We start from the raw sequence: 14,904 nt of genomic DNA on the forward strand, positions 1-14,904 counted from the left end.
TAGGAATATACATTCCCTTCAGCACAGCTTATTTTCTCAGCCATGTAAAGAAAACAGAATCTAACGCATATCTAGCTAGATTACTTACTAAGTTCTAAGACTCCATTCCTTTTCTGTTCCTGGCAAAAGCATCACACCGACAGAGAGAACCTTTGTTTCTCCCCCGCTCCAGCTTTGAAAGTATCTTGTCTCCTCATTGGTCATTTTGGTCAGGTGCTAGCGAGGTTCTCCTAGCTTCTTAACCCTTTACAGGTGAAAGGGCTTTTCCTCTGGCCAGGAGGGATTTTAAAGGTGTTTACCCTTCCCTTTATATTTATGACAAGCTGTTAACTTACTTCCTGAAATAGCGCTCCTATTCTTCATGGCCTTGCAGGTCTGCGTTTGTTTAACCTGCTCTATGCAGAAGAAGCTGCTGGACTTAGAGCTGTTTAAGCTTTATGAATTGATACACATCATTTCATGGGCATCATGTTAACCACCTCAGAGAGTCATAACATTGTCCCTGGTTCCTCTCATGTGCTGGATGGAGCATTGTAGGGAGAGGGGAAATGGAGCCAGTTCTTCCCCCCGCTTCCCACAACACACACACACACGCACAACAATGGGAGTAGCAGTCACATGGAGGCTGCGCTCCTCTCCTTATGGCTACCTATGATGTGAGAAGCAAGGGGGCTTCCTACTCCCTGGCATGGAACTATAGACAGTGTCACAATCTGGCCTTTTGTTTATTCAGTGGGGAGGGGAGAGACCATTTACCTCAGCCTGCTCAAAGCCAGTCTGAGAACAGCATGACAACACTTGGATGTTTTAATAAAGCAAGGGTCCAGGAGAAGACTCCTGATCACTGATTGGCGATGATGTAACAAGTTAACTCTGCACAAGGAAGAGAGGTGTTTAATTCACTCCCAGGTACTACTGCTGGTCAGGGAGGGATAAAACAGACACAGTACAGAATCCAAGTCCTATACTCCACTTCCTTAAAGAAGCAGCATAAATACCACGGAAAAGGTAGAAGGGCTTCTAGGAGGTTACAACTTACATGGACACATTAGCACCTCAGTCCTCAAAGTAATCAAAGCATAACTGCACTGACAAGTATTGAGCTCAGAACCATTAAAGTTCAGAATAGAGGGCTTCAAAGCTGCCTTGTGTGTGTTCACGGCCACTTCAGCATGAAAAATATTATGAATAGCCAGTAGAGCAAGCGTTTCCTCTGGTTAGCCATGAATCTTTTATATTTTCCAAATAGCAAAAAATGGCATCTTTGTCAATGTGAGTTACATTGTGTTTATTCTCATTTGTTTAGTCAAGTAAAAGCTCAAGTGCTAAGGTCCCACAGAAACGGCGCGACTGTCAATATCAGGGTCAAACGTGGAGGTGGAAGGCAAAGCTTTCTAGGGGACTGGCTCCTCTTCTGGACACCCCACTGTCTTCAGCACAAAGTGCAAGGCAGGTGGATTTTCAAAAGACTCTGTGGCTGAGATCCACAAAGGTAGTTAAGACTCCTAATTTCCGCTGAAATCAATGGACACTGTGCCTATCCACATGCATCGCCTACATGCAGTGTTACAGGCCTTTTGTCAATGCAGCTTGATGCTGTGTGGGCACAATGCCCTGGCACAAGCGGTTGAGTGTGAATGAGCTCCGACTAAATAGTTTTGTTGATGGCACCGCCCCAGCAGAACTTTTACCCCAGTACAACTTTCTAGAGTAGTTAAGCCTAAGAAGCACAATGGAATTTATGGTCCCAAATCACTTCAGCTCTTTTGACAACCCCCAGCCTCACTCTTTTAGCCTGGCCTTCCCTTAGCATCAGCAGCACAAGCAGATAAGGAAAAGGAAATAGAAGGAGGGGCAAGGAGAAGGCCTCTTTCTCACACACTCACACATTGGAAAAGAGGAGGGAGGACATTTCCATCACCCTCCCAAAGAAGAAGACAGTCCATTTGTGCATTAGTTTGTGATGTGCTCCTGATAAGAACACAGAGAGATGGATCATGTCATAAATATAAAGGGAAGGGTAAACCCCTTTGAAATCCCTCCTGGCCAGGGGAAAGCTCCTCTCACCTGTAAAGGGTTAAGAAGCTAAAGGTAACCTCGCTGGCACCTGACCAAAATGACCAATGAGGAGACAAGATACTTTCAAAAGCTGGGAGGAGAGAGAGAAACAAAGGGTCTGGGTCTGTCTGTAGTCGTCTTGGCCAGGGACAGAACAGGAATGGAGTCTTAGAACTTTTAGTAAGTAATCTAGCTAGGTATGTGTTAGATTATGATTTCTTTAAATGGCTGAGAAAAGAATTGTGCTGAATAGAATAACTATTTCTGTCTGTGTATCTTTTTTGTAACTTAAGGTTTTGCCTAGAGGGGTTCTCTATGTTTTTGAATCTAATTACCCTGTAAGATATCTACCATCCTGATTTTACAGGGGGGATTTCTTTATTTCTATTTACTTCTATTTTTTATTAAAAGTCTTCTTGTAAAACACTGAATGCTTTTTCATTGTTCTCAGATCCAAGGGTTTGGGTCTGTGGTCACCTATGCAAATTGGTGAGGCTTTTTATCCAACATTTCCCAGGAAAGGGGGGGTGCAAGTGTTGGGAGGATTGTTCATTGTTCTTAAGATCCAAGGGTCTGGATCTGTAGTCACCTAAGCAAATTGGTGAGGCTTTTTACCAAACCTTGTCCAGGAAGTGGGGTGCAAGGTTTTGGGAAGTATTTTGGGGGGAAGGACGCGTCCAAACAGCTCTTCCCCAGTAACCAGTATTAGTTTGGTGGTGGTAGCGGCCAGTCCAAGGATAACGGGGGTAATATTTTGTACCTTGGGGAAGTTTTGACCTAAGCTGGTAAAGATAAGCTTAGGAGGTTTTTCATGCAGGTCCCCACATCTGTACCCTAGAGTTCAGAGTGGGGGAGGAACCTTGACAGATCACAATAGGCAATGCCAACTGGAAGATGGCTTGGATCAAGGTGAAGCATTGCATGCTGACTCTGGGCTGTCTCTGGTGGTTGCTGTCCCATATTAAAAATGAGGATGGCAGCAATCTGCTCCACTTTATGTAAATCCGATACAGCCCCAGAGCTGCAGGCAGACTGCCAATGTAGCTAGCTGTTAGTGGGCCAAAGATCAGGCAACTAGAACTGTTTATATTCTTACCACAAACTCTATTCAGCTCAGCTGAATTGGAACATGCAAAAACAATTTTCAAGTGTGTGCAGAAAGTTATACATGAACGATCTTTGTGCTTTGAGGATGCAGTTTCAAATGATGTAGACCCAGAAGAAAACTTCCTCTGGTTAGCCAGGGAACACCTCCACTGTAAAAAAAAATCATTTTGGTGAGCAAGAGCACTGGAAGGCAGAGAAAGACACTTAATGATCTTTTCATTTCCTTTATTTCACAAGCTTTGAATTCAGAAATAGAACCACAACTAGTAGATCTGATAGGGTATAATAAGTAAAAATGCATGTGATTACAAAGGAAAAACTTTGTACAAAAAAGTTTAAAAATCCAACGGTAATCTGAGTTATTCTTAAGTACCAAAACACTCATGCACAAGGAGAGCACTACTGCCCAGCTGGAGAAATCTCTGAATGGGATGGCAATGGCATTGCTGCGTAGAAGTTATGGCTCCGTCTAAAATGAAAACAATTAAGACACATACTTGGAATGTACTTTAGTGGATAATGAGAATTGCTACAGAGGCCACGTTGTCATTACACATTTTGAAGTTGTTTCTTTGTATCTGGGAGCAGTGCTTCATGGATTTATAATAAATTAAAGATATTAACAGAAGCCACTTACGCTATTCTACTGCATACTTTAAAAATGTCTGCATTCTTCCTTCTTATGTATTTTAGGGGCATTGATCTTGGCATTGTGTCAATTATTGGCAACCTGTTCTAAACAGATGCACTCACAGACTGCAACTTGCATAAATAACTTAGTAACATGCATTTACTACTCTAGTACAGCTAACAGGTGCAAAGGAACCATCATTTAGTTACAAGACAAAGCTAAAACCTGTAGTCACGAAAGGGGCAATGGAAGCACCATGCTTTAAGGTGACTATGGCAAGAAAGCACAATTGTGAGGCAAGTAGTTCCAAGCAAATACACCACACTATTATCACCTCTTCCTATGCAAATATAAAAAAAAAAGAGAAAAAAAAAGAAAAACAAAAGAAAAACAAAAAGACAACTCATTTTCCCCTCATTAGTACCGAATAAAACTGTGGGTTCAATAACATGGACATCAAAGGGAACAGACATTATTCCCATGATCCTTCATTCTTGCCATTCTGCCCATCATCTCTGTTCAGCCAAGACTGGTAATATTAGAGCGACCACCAGGGGGCGCAACAATGCGGTGTCCAGTGCGACGAGGGTTGTTGTCATCTACCTGAGCACCTGTAAAATAGCAATCCAGCCAGCAAAGCAGCAGAGTTAATAAAATGGGAACAGAAACATCTGAAGAAAAAAATCCAATAAACAGTGAATTTTCACCTGACTGGTTCTATCCAGGATTCAATGTTTTTGCCACTTTGTTTTGACCTTTCATCTCTAGAACCTATTTTTAGATCGTTATTGTCTTGAATAGAGTTCCATTCACTTCCACAGACGAGTGAATGCCTTGTGAGTGGATTCTTTTTGAGGGATCAGAACAGGTTGCTATTCTAGGTAATAATTTGTCTCTGTGGCATGCATTGACATTTCTGCATGAAAATGCTATATAAATATGGGTAGGGATTTTCAAAAGTGTCTAAGGACCAGACTTTTAAAGATGTTTTGGTGCCTTACTCTCATTGAACTCAATGGTAGGTAGATGCCCAAATACCTTTAACAATATGGTCCTAAGTGATCACAAGAATCACAAGGCTTGCTGATATGCTTTTGAAAATCCCACCCACAAGTTATCACTATGAGGGAAAAATTTTATAAGTGCACAAGCAAAAGTGTTCCTGTATATTTGTACATGCTCAGTCTCACTAGTACCCCAATGTATGGGTGTATCAAACTTTACAAACTGCCAAAAACATATGAAAAATCAGAAATTTTCCTTGGGTTCGCTACTATTTCTTCTCTTTGAATGGTTTAATTGGACTCCTAAAGGTGGGACTTTTCAGGGATAAAAGCATTGCTCTTGTTTCTCACTGGAATGGGTTGCAATTGACCATCCATTACAATTTCTTAAAGAGATAAGAACCACTGGTGTACTAATTCTACTGCTGACTTTTGGATGTTATAGTTACATCGCATCAAAATTTAACCTCTGAGGAGAGAAGTTGTCTGGAATAATCCCCCCAAAATCATATTTCTAGTCTACTTATTATGTGAGGGAATATCCTGCAATGGTGCTTTGGCTTAAATGGTGAGACACATGGGGTATTTTAGAATTATGATTAGTACTCAAGGTTTTTCAGATATTCATAATCGATCATTTTGGTTTACCTGATAAGCTGAAATTAGATTGGTGGAGATTTCTGATTGGTGGAGGCTGATTTTTGGCAGGGGAGGACTTAGCTGAAGGTGCAGGCGTTGCATATTTTGGCGTAGCTGGGATTTCATACACTGGCCCATCATACATTCCTCTGGACACCCCTTGCAATCCTGTTACCTAAAATAAAAGAACAGAACAACTCAAACACTGAATGCACTGATATTCCCACCTGACAGTATATTCAGTCACACATAGAGTTCACAGTATGTATGGAGCTGTATCATATACAGTCCCTGTAGCGAGGAGGCATGGCCTCCTTCAGAGGTGGACATGGAAGGAACACCTCAAGCCTCCTGGTGGGCAGAACTAGGAGGGCCATGCTGCACACGCCGGAAGCAAAGGGGTAGGGCAGGAAGAGGAAGTAGAAAAAGCCGGCCTAGCAGCTCAGTTCCCCAAGCTTCTTCTCCATTGCTGGAGTGGGATGCTGAGGTGAACCGTGGCTGCCCCAAGGACCTGCCTGATCTTCCAGAGAGATCTGCCACTCCCAACGCTGAGGAGCTGCTACCGCTACCCTTGGCGGTGTATCCCAGGAAGACTGAGGACAACCCCTGAATGCAGCTACACCCTAGGGGGAGAGTAGGAAGGAGCCCAGGGGAACCAGACTACCGTCTGGCTGTGTTGCTGCCAGAAACACGGTCAGCGTGTTGCGAGTGGATTCCCCGCTGGCCCAGTGGCAGACCACTCTGCCACTGTTAGGGCCCTGGGCTGGGATACAATGGAGTGGGTCCTCCTCTCCCTGCCACCGCTCCCCCTGGGGTGGCAGTACTCCCCCTCCTTAGGCCAAGAGACCTGCACTTGTCTGTCACCCACCAGAGCTAGGACAACAGACTGTGCTTGGGCTCACCCCTGACAGAGCCCCATAGACTGTATTTGGTGCCACAGTTCTGCTTGACTGCAGGCCAGAGTCCTGACTGTGTGCTGCCCTGCTCTGCATGAACTGCTACAGCTCTGCCTGACTGCAGCCAGACTGCTTGAGGGCTGGGCTTATAACTTGTTACCACCCTGTCTTGACCGTCGGCCAGAGCCCAGGGTTTGCAGCCCCGCCTGTTTGAAGGCCAGGGCCCATCGAATACCGCTAATTCCCCCTTTCTTTGTTTTGAGAGTATTCCAGCAGACCAGACTGCGAAGAGGCGTGGCCTCCCTCAGAGGCCGATGCAGAGGGATGGCCACACTCACTTACAGTCCCCAAGTAAAAAAGCATGTCAGTGGTTTTATCTGAGTTTATACGGCTGTTTTATACTTTTAAAAGGTTATTATAAAAACCTATTATATATGTCAATTTTATCCAAAGTCATGTTTCCAACGTTGTTCCCAAAGAAATAATAGTCTACTTCAAGAATCACATGGTGGGACAGCTGGATTTAATGCAGGAGGTCTGGAATTTGTGTTCTCCAAAACTACGTACTGGCACAAGTATACCTAGCAAAGCGTATTGGTGCCACATTGTCAATGAACAAAAGGTGCATTTTCCTTTATTGGAACAAGAGCATAGTATCATCTGAGAAATGGACAGTATTATCTACAGCCTTAACATTCACCTCTGCCATGACACCTACCGAAAACTTAACAATGGCTAGGACAGCTGGTGGTGTCCTATTATGCTATATTATACAACCCATATTATACTAATCATGATTATATCATTGTTCTCTTTTCTTCCTCACAACCCTGTTCAATTGTTTTACCCTCCTGTTGTCTCTCATCATTAGACCAGGTTGAAAAATGGTGACAATCTTTTCTTTTTTTTTTGGTAAACAGTTTGAAAAAACTTTCAACTAGCTCTACTCATACATAAATCATGAGAATTTGTCAGCTCCTTGGAACAGGCCTTGCCTTTTATTGCTTGTCTGTACAGCACCTAGCACAATGGGACCCTTGTCTCAGCTGATGACCTTTAGGCACTAGCTCTGTAATATTCATACGAATGTTATGCAGGAGGTCAGACTAGATGATCATAATGTTCCCCTCTGGCCTCAAAACCTATGAATCTACAAAACAATATTACCGCTATCAAAGGTAATAACTGGAAGAGCTGGAGGTGTGTCCCCCTCAGGAAAAGTTGTCTTACAGAACCCAAGGCTCTCAAAAAAGCATTCCAACGAATTTGCAGTGCTTATTTGGATATTCAGTCTAAGGATTTTAGAAGACATTTTAGAAAGATCGCCCCCTATATGTTCTTGAGAAAGAGACATGGAAATATAGGAAAGCCTGGTTGTTGAGAAGAGGGCTTGAGTCTGCTCCCATTTAAGTCAATGTAAGTGTTTCCAGTGTTGTCAATGACAGAAGGATCAGAATCACAGCTAAGCTGTCATGCAGCCTGACCCAAAGATAACATTGGCGATGTTCCCCAAATGTATACCTTCTCTACCAGGAGAGTGAAGCACCACAGACAGCAGAGGAAGCAGACACCAAACACAGCAAGGGGGATGTCACAAAGGCAGGAGTTTACACCCCTGTAAATATTCCAGGGTTTTATCTGTGACAGAAATTGCTGTGTAGATCCTTGTTTGATGTTCTATCACATATTACTTTGTTGTGCAAGGGTATTCGAATGAGGACCACACAGTGGATTTGATCGTCAGTAGGTTTTAAAATAAAGGGATTTCATTGATTTTACATGAGAGAAAGAGAAGCAGTGGTGGGAACATGCCTCAGAGGTCAGTCTCACTTCCAGGAATCAGTCAGCAGAGGGAGCTCTAAGAGCACCAAAGTCAGTGCTCACCCCTGCTTCCCCTCCACCTAACTAGCCACCAGAAAACAAAGGTCTTTCCCCAAAATCCAGCTCCTACAGTGAGCTACTAGCCTAACTCCTGCAGTGAACTCAAGCCTGGGAGAAAGGTGGGCTTGAGAACGCAATGTCCAGCCCCAGACAGAATGTCAAAGCACTGCCTACACAGCTATTCTACTCTAGCACAAGCCCCACTGCACAAGTCCGTGGACCCAGGCAGGAAGGCTCGCTCCTGGGTGCAGTATCGACATACCCTCAGAGTGCCAGACACTTGACAGGCGGGTCCATGTTTCAAAGTCTCTAATTCAAGTAGGCAATGTGATGAGACAGAAACCGTGACTGGGCAGCAATGTTTGCAGCACATCTTAGCTGATGCATATGTCCTGTTGGTAATTTTTTTTTCCAAAGGAGCCGATATGTTGAATTCTATAATTTGACACCACTTGTATGAAGAGAACGGTGAGGAGAAAAGGCCTTTGAAAGAAGTGGGTTGCCATCTCAAACTGCTTACAGTACGTTTCAATTGCTGCCCTTTGTAATCTATTATATAAAATTTTTATAGTAAAAAAAAAAAATTAGAGTAAAAACAACCAAAAAGCAGCCTTTTCTTCACTGATGTTTGTGTTCCCTGACAAAGAGATCTCATTGTACAAGAACAACAAAAGAGAATTTTCAGACAATTCACATCTAGTAACAAGCCCTATTTATTGGCTCCAGAGGAGCCGCATTGGTATAAATTGAAAACAGAACTGACCTAGTCAGGGTCAAATAGGACACTTTGCATGGTGTATGCATTTCATTTGCTAAAACATCTGTCCCGAGCCACCTGCTTCACAAAAGAGAAAGGCCGGAAAGTTTTGTGTTTTATATACAAAAACAACCCAACTAAATCTAATTCGCCCATGTCATAAATATAAAGGGAAGGGTAAACCCCTTTGAAATCCCTCCTGGCCAGGGGAAAGCTCCTCTCACCTGTAAAGGGTTAAGAAGCTAAAGGTAACCTCGCTGGCACCTGACCAAAATGACCAATGAGGAGACAAGATACTTTCAAAAGCTGGGAGGAGGGAGAGAAACAAAGGGTCTGGGTCTGTCTGTAGTCGTCTTGGCCGGGGATAGACCAGGAATGGAGTCTTAGAACTTTTAGTAAGTAATCTAGCTAGGTATGTGTTAGATTATGATTTCTTTAAATGGCTGAGAAAAGAATTGTGCTGAATAGAATAACTATTTCTGTCTGTGTATCTTTTTTGTAACTTAAGGTTTTGCCTAGAGGAGTTCTCTATGTTTTTGAATCTAATTACTCTGTAAGATATCTACCATCCTGATTTTACAGGGGGGATTTCTTTATTTCTATTTACTTCTATTTTTTATTAAAAGTCTTCTTGTAAAAAACTGAATGCTTTTTCATTGTTCTCAGATCCAAGGGTTTGGGTCTGTGGTCACCTATGCAAATTGGTGAGGCTTTTTATCCAACATTTCCCAGGAAAGTGGGGGTGCAAGTGTTGGGAGAATTGTTCATTGTTCTTAAGATCCAAGGGTCTGGGTCTGTAGTCACCTAGGCAAATTGGTGAGGCTTTTTACCAAACCTTGTCCAGGAAGTGGGGTGCAAGGTTTTGGGAAGTATTTTGGGGGGAAGGACGCGTCCAAACAGCTCTTCCCCAGTAACCAGTATTAGTTTGGTGGTGGTAGCGGCCAGTCCAAGGATAATGGGTGTAATATTTTGTACCTTGGGGAAGTTTTGACCTAAGCTGGTAAAGATAAGCTTAGGAGGTTTTTCATGCAGGTCCCCACATCTGTACCCTAGAGTTCAGAGTGGGGGAGGAACCTTGACATGGTGGCACAGTGGTGGGATTAACCTGAAATCATTTGAGATCCAGTTGAGATTTTTTGAACTAGAAATACAGATTTTAAAAAGGAAATTTTTTTTTCTTTGGAAAGAAAGTCCAGAAAGCAGCTTTGAAACTGAAAGCAGCTTGGTTTCTCTCTGCTTTGTGGCCAAGCAGAGACAAAAGGGGATTATCTTGTGAATTGCAGGTTTTCTTTGCCTGGAGGCAGGGTACTTAACTCCTGCAGGGAAATTCACAGTCTTCCAACCCAGAGGTTTTTTTTTCTTTTCTTCCTAAAAGTAAATAGGGGGGGTGTGCTCTACCCATTTGCCTGGAGACAAAAGTGGCAGGGTTTTTTTTAGGATTTTGATTTTTTTTTTGTTTGTTTTACAAGGAGCACAGGTTTGAAAAGAAATTTTTTTTTTCTTTGGGCTGGGTAAGCAGGTTTCCAAGTAGTTGGAGGTTTTTTGCTTTAATTTGGGCCCAGAGCAGAGACAAGGGAATTGTCTTTTTCTGTAGGCTGACAATCACTATCAGAGAATAGGTATTCTATTCCAGCACAGCAAAATTTTACAGCTAAGTTTTGTTTGTTTATTTCTAAACCTCGGGTGTAAAGTTAGTTAAAAACAGAGAGGTTAGAATGGCCAAATCCTCAGCTCGACTACAGCTGGAATTAGCCAAATTTCAGGCTGAGGAAAAACAAAGGGAACATGAAAGACAGATAGAACTCATGCAGCTGAAGAAGGAACAAGAAAGGGAGGCAGAACAACACCAAGAGGCTGCCCACAAGAGGGAAATGGAGGCAAGGAAGCATGTGGAGGAGGAGAGGGAAAAAGAGAGGAAGCATGTGGAGGAGGAGAAGGAAAAAGAGAGGAAGCATGTGGAGGAGGTGGAGAGGATAAAGGCCCAGCAGAATATACCAACAAACCCTAGCAATCCTTCTCCAGGTACCACTTCCCATCCCAGAAAGTTCCCCACCTACAAGGCAGGTGATGATACTGAGGCCTTCTTAGAAAACTTCGAAAGGGCCTGCCTTGGGTACAGCATCTCTACTGACCAATACATGGTAGAGCTGAGGCCGCAGCTCAGTGGACCCTTAGCTGAGGTGGCAGCTGAAATGCCTAAAGAACATATGAACAAGTATGAACTGTTTAAATCCAAGGCGAGAGTCAGAATGGGGATAACACCCGAGCAGTCTCATCGGAGGTTCAGAGCCCTAAGGTGGAAACCAGACATGTCATTTACCCGACATGCCTACCACATTGTAAAACATTGGGATGCCTGGATATCAGGAGCAAGTGTTGAATCTCCAGTAAATTTGCCCTTCCTAATGCAAATGGAACAATTCTTAGAGGGTGTTCCTGAGGAAATAGAAAGATACATCCTAGATGGGAAACCCAAAACTGTAATTGAGGCAGGAGAGATTGGAGCCAGATGGGTGGAGGTGGCAGAGAAGAAGAAACCTGGTCGCAGTTGGAGCGGAGACCAGAAGGGACCACCCCAGACCACACCCTATTACCGGGGGCCGCCCAAAGCCCCACCTACCTCCCAAAGAACCCTCCAGACCCCTTATCGTCCCACCACCCCGTTCTCCAGCAACCCTCCTCGCCCCAGTGACCCGTCAGCTGGACGATGTTTTAAGTGTAACGAGCTGGGGCATGTAAAGGCCAACTGCCCCAAGAACCCCAACAGATTACAGTTCATTGCACCGGAATCCCACCAGAGGTCCACAGGCCCAGTTACCTCCCAGATACCCTTGGAGCGGAGGGAAACTGAGTGTGGGCGGGAAGAAGGTCACCGCGTGGAGGGACACCGGAGCACAAGTGTCAGCTATCCATGCTTCCTTAGTGGACCCCAATTTAATCAACCCAGAGATCCAAGTGACGATTCAACCCTTCAAGTCCAACTCTTTCAATTTGCCTACAGCCAAGTTGCCTGTCCAGTACAAGGGCTGGTCAGGAATGTGGACTTTTGCAGTCTATGATGATTATCCCATCCCCATGCTGTTGGGGGAAGACTTGGCCAATCATGTGAAGCAGGCCAAGAGGGTGGGAATGGTCACCCGCAGCCAGGCTAAACAAGCCGTGAGGCCTAGCTCTGTTCCGGAAACTTCTATCAGGACCCAGTCAGAGGTGATGGACCTGGACCCCAGGCCAATGTCTGCAACAGCAGTAGTGGATCCAGTCCCAGAGACCCAGACGGAACCAGTCCCAGAACCGGAACCAGCCGAACAACCAACACCAGACCCAGTGTCAGCAGTGAATCCAGTACTTGCAACCTCAACACCAGAGGGCCCCACCGAACCTGAACTGGCAGCAGCCGATAACCCTACACAAGAGGCTCAGCCGGAGCCTGAATCCCAACATAGTGCACCAGCGGAGAGCGGTTCACAGTCAACAGAAACAGCTTCATCCCCTATATCACTTCCAGAGGGACCAAGCCTAGGTCCACAATCCCATGAGGAACTGATGTCTCCAGCATCAAGGGAACAGTTCCAGACCGAACAGGAAGCAGATGAAAGCCTCCAGAGAGCTTGGACGGCGGCACGGAGCAACCCACCGCCTCTCAGCTCTTCTAATCGATCCAGGTTTGTTGTAGAAAGAGGACTTTTATACAAGGAAACTCTTTCTGGGGGACACCAGGAAGACTGGCATCCTCAGAGACAGTTGGTAGTTCCAACTAAATACCGGGCCAAGCTCTTGAGCTTAGCCCATGATCACCCTAGTGGCCATGCTGGGGTGAACAGGACCAAAGACCGTTTGGGGGGATCATTCCACTGGGAGGGAATGGGCAAGGATGTTTCTACCTATGTCCAGTCTTGTGAGGTGTGCCAAAGAGTGGGAAAACCCCAAGACCAGGTCAAAGCTCCTCTCCAGCCACTCCCCATCATTGAAGTTCCATTTCAGCGAGTAGCTGTGGATATTCTGGGTCCTTTTCCGAAAAAGACACCCAGAGGAAGGCAGTACATACTGACTTTCATGGATTTTGCCACCCGATGGCCGGAAGCAGTAGCTCTAAGCAACACAAGGGCTAAAAGTGTGTGTCAGGCACTAGCAGACATTTTTGCCAGGGTAGGTTGGCCCTCCGACATCCTCACAGATGCAGGGACTAATTTCCTGGCAGGAACTATGAAAAACCTTTGGGAAGCTCATGGGGTAAATCACTTGGTTGCCACTCCTTACCACCATCAAACAAATGGCATGGTGGAGAAGTTTAATGGAACTTTGGGGGCCATGATACGTAAATTCGTAAATGAGCACTCCAATGATTGGGACCTAGTATTGCAGCAGTTGCTCTTTGCCTACAGAGCTGTACCACATCCCAGTTTAGGGTTTTCCCCATTTGAACTTGTATATGGCCGTGAGGTTAAGGGGCCATTGCAGTTGGTGAAGCAGCAATGGGAGGGATTTACACCTTCTCCAGGAACTAACATTCTGGACTTTGTAACCAACCTACAAAACACCCTCCGAACCTCTTTAGCCCTTGCTAGAGAAAACTTACAGGATGCTCAAAAAGAGCAAAAAGCCTGGTATGATAAACATGCCAGAGAGCGTTCCTTCAAAGTAGGAGACCAGGTCATGGTCTTAAAGGCGCTCCAGGCCCATAAAATGGAAGCATCGTGGGAAGGGCCATTCACGGTCCAGGAGCGCCTGGGAGCTGTTAATTATCTCATAGCATTCCCCACCTCCAACCGAAAGCCTAAGGTGTACCATATTAATTCTCTAAAGCCCTTTTATTCCAGAGAATTAAAGGTTTGTCAGTTTACAGCCCAGGGAGGAGACGACGCTGAGTGGCCTGAAGGTGTTTACTACGAAGGGAAATGTGCTGGTGGTGTGGAAGAGGTGAACCTCTCCATGACCCTTGGGCGTATGCAGCGACAGCAGATCCAGGAGCTGTGCACTAGCTACGCGCCAACGTTCTCAGCCACCCCAGGACTGACTGAACGGGCATACCACTCCATTGACACAGGTAATGCTCACCCAATTAGGGTCCAACCTTACCGGGTGTCTCCTCAAGCTAAAACTGCTATAGAATGGGAGATCCAGGATATGTTACAGATGGGTGTAATCCGCCCCTCTGAAAGTGCATGGGCATCTCCAGTGGTTCTAGTTCCCAAACCAGATGGGGAAATACGTTTTTGCGTGGACTACCGTAAGCTAAATGCTGTAACTCGCCCAGACAACTATCCCATGCCACGCACAGATGAACTATTAGAGAAACTGGGACGGGCCCAGTTCATCTCTACCTTGGACTTAACCAAGGGGTACTGGCAGGTACCGCTAGATGAATCTGCCAAGGAAAGGTCAGCCTTCATCACACATCTCGGGCTGTATGAAATTAATGTACTCCCATTCGGGCTGTGAAATGCACCCGCCACTTTCCAAAGACTTGTAGATGGTCTCCTAGCGGGATTAGGAGAATATGCAGTCGCCTACCTTGACGATGTGGCCATATTTTCGGATTCCTGGGCAGACCACCTGGAACATCTACAAAAAGTCCTTGAGCGCATAAGGGAGGCAGGACTAACTGTTAAGGCTAAGAAGTGTCAAATAGGCCTAAACAGAGTGACTTACCTTGGACACCAGGTGGGTCAAGGAACTATCAGCCCCCTACAGGCCAAAGTGGATGCTATCCAAAAGTGGCCTGTCCCAAAGTCAAAGAAACAGGTTCAATCCTTCTTAGGCTTGGCCGGTTATTACAGACGATTTGTACCGCACTACAGCCAAATCGCTGCCCCACTGACAGACCTAACCAAAAAGAAACAGCCAAATGCTGTTCAGTGGACCGGAAAGTGTCAGAAGGCCTTTAACAAGCTTAAAGCGACACTCATGTCTGACCCTGTACTAAGGGCCCCA

The 14,904-nt window shown here is 45.1% G+C and overlaps 1 protein-coding gene across 2 annotated transcripts in view; it reads right to left on the bottom strand.

The window, feature by feature from the left end:
* Positions 1-3,373: 3,373 nt before the first annotated feature.
* CRMP1 (collapsin response mediator protein 1) overlaps positions 3,374-14,904 on the bottom strand; it is a 68,948-nt gene continuing 57,417 nt past the window's right edge. For both annotated transcript variants that reach the window (XM_073342537.1, XM_073342538.1), the window contains exons 13-14: positions 5,449-5,614; positions 3,374-4,407 (exon numbers count right to left, since the gene is read on the bottom strand). In XM_073342537.1, coding sequence (XP_073198638.1) covers positions 4,316-4,407; positions 5,449-5,614 — 258 coding nt within the window. In that variant the 3' untranslated portion in view covers positions 3,374-4,315. The remainder of the gene's footprint in view (positions 4,408-5,448; positions 5,615-14,904) is intronic.

The sequence above is a fragment of the Lepidochelys kempii genome, chromosome 4, assembly GCF_965140265.1.
Source record: "Lepidochelys kempii isolate rLepKem1 chromosome 4, rLepKem1.hap2, whole genome shotgun sequence".
NCBI lineage: Eukaryota > Metazoa > Chordata > Testudines > Cheloniidae > Lepidochelys > Lepidochelys kempii.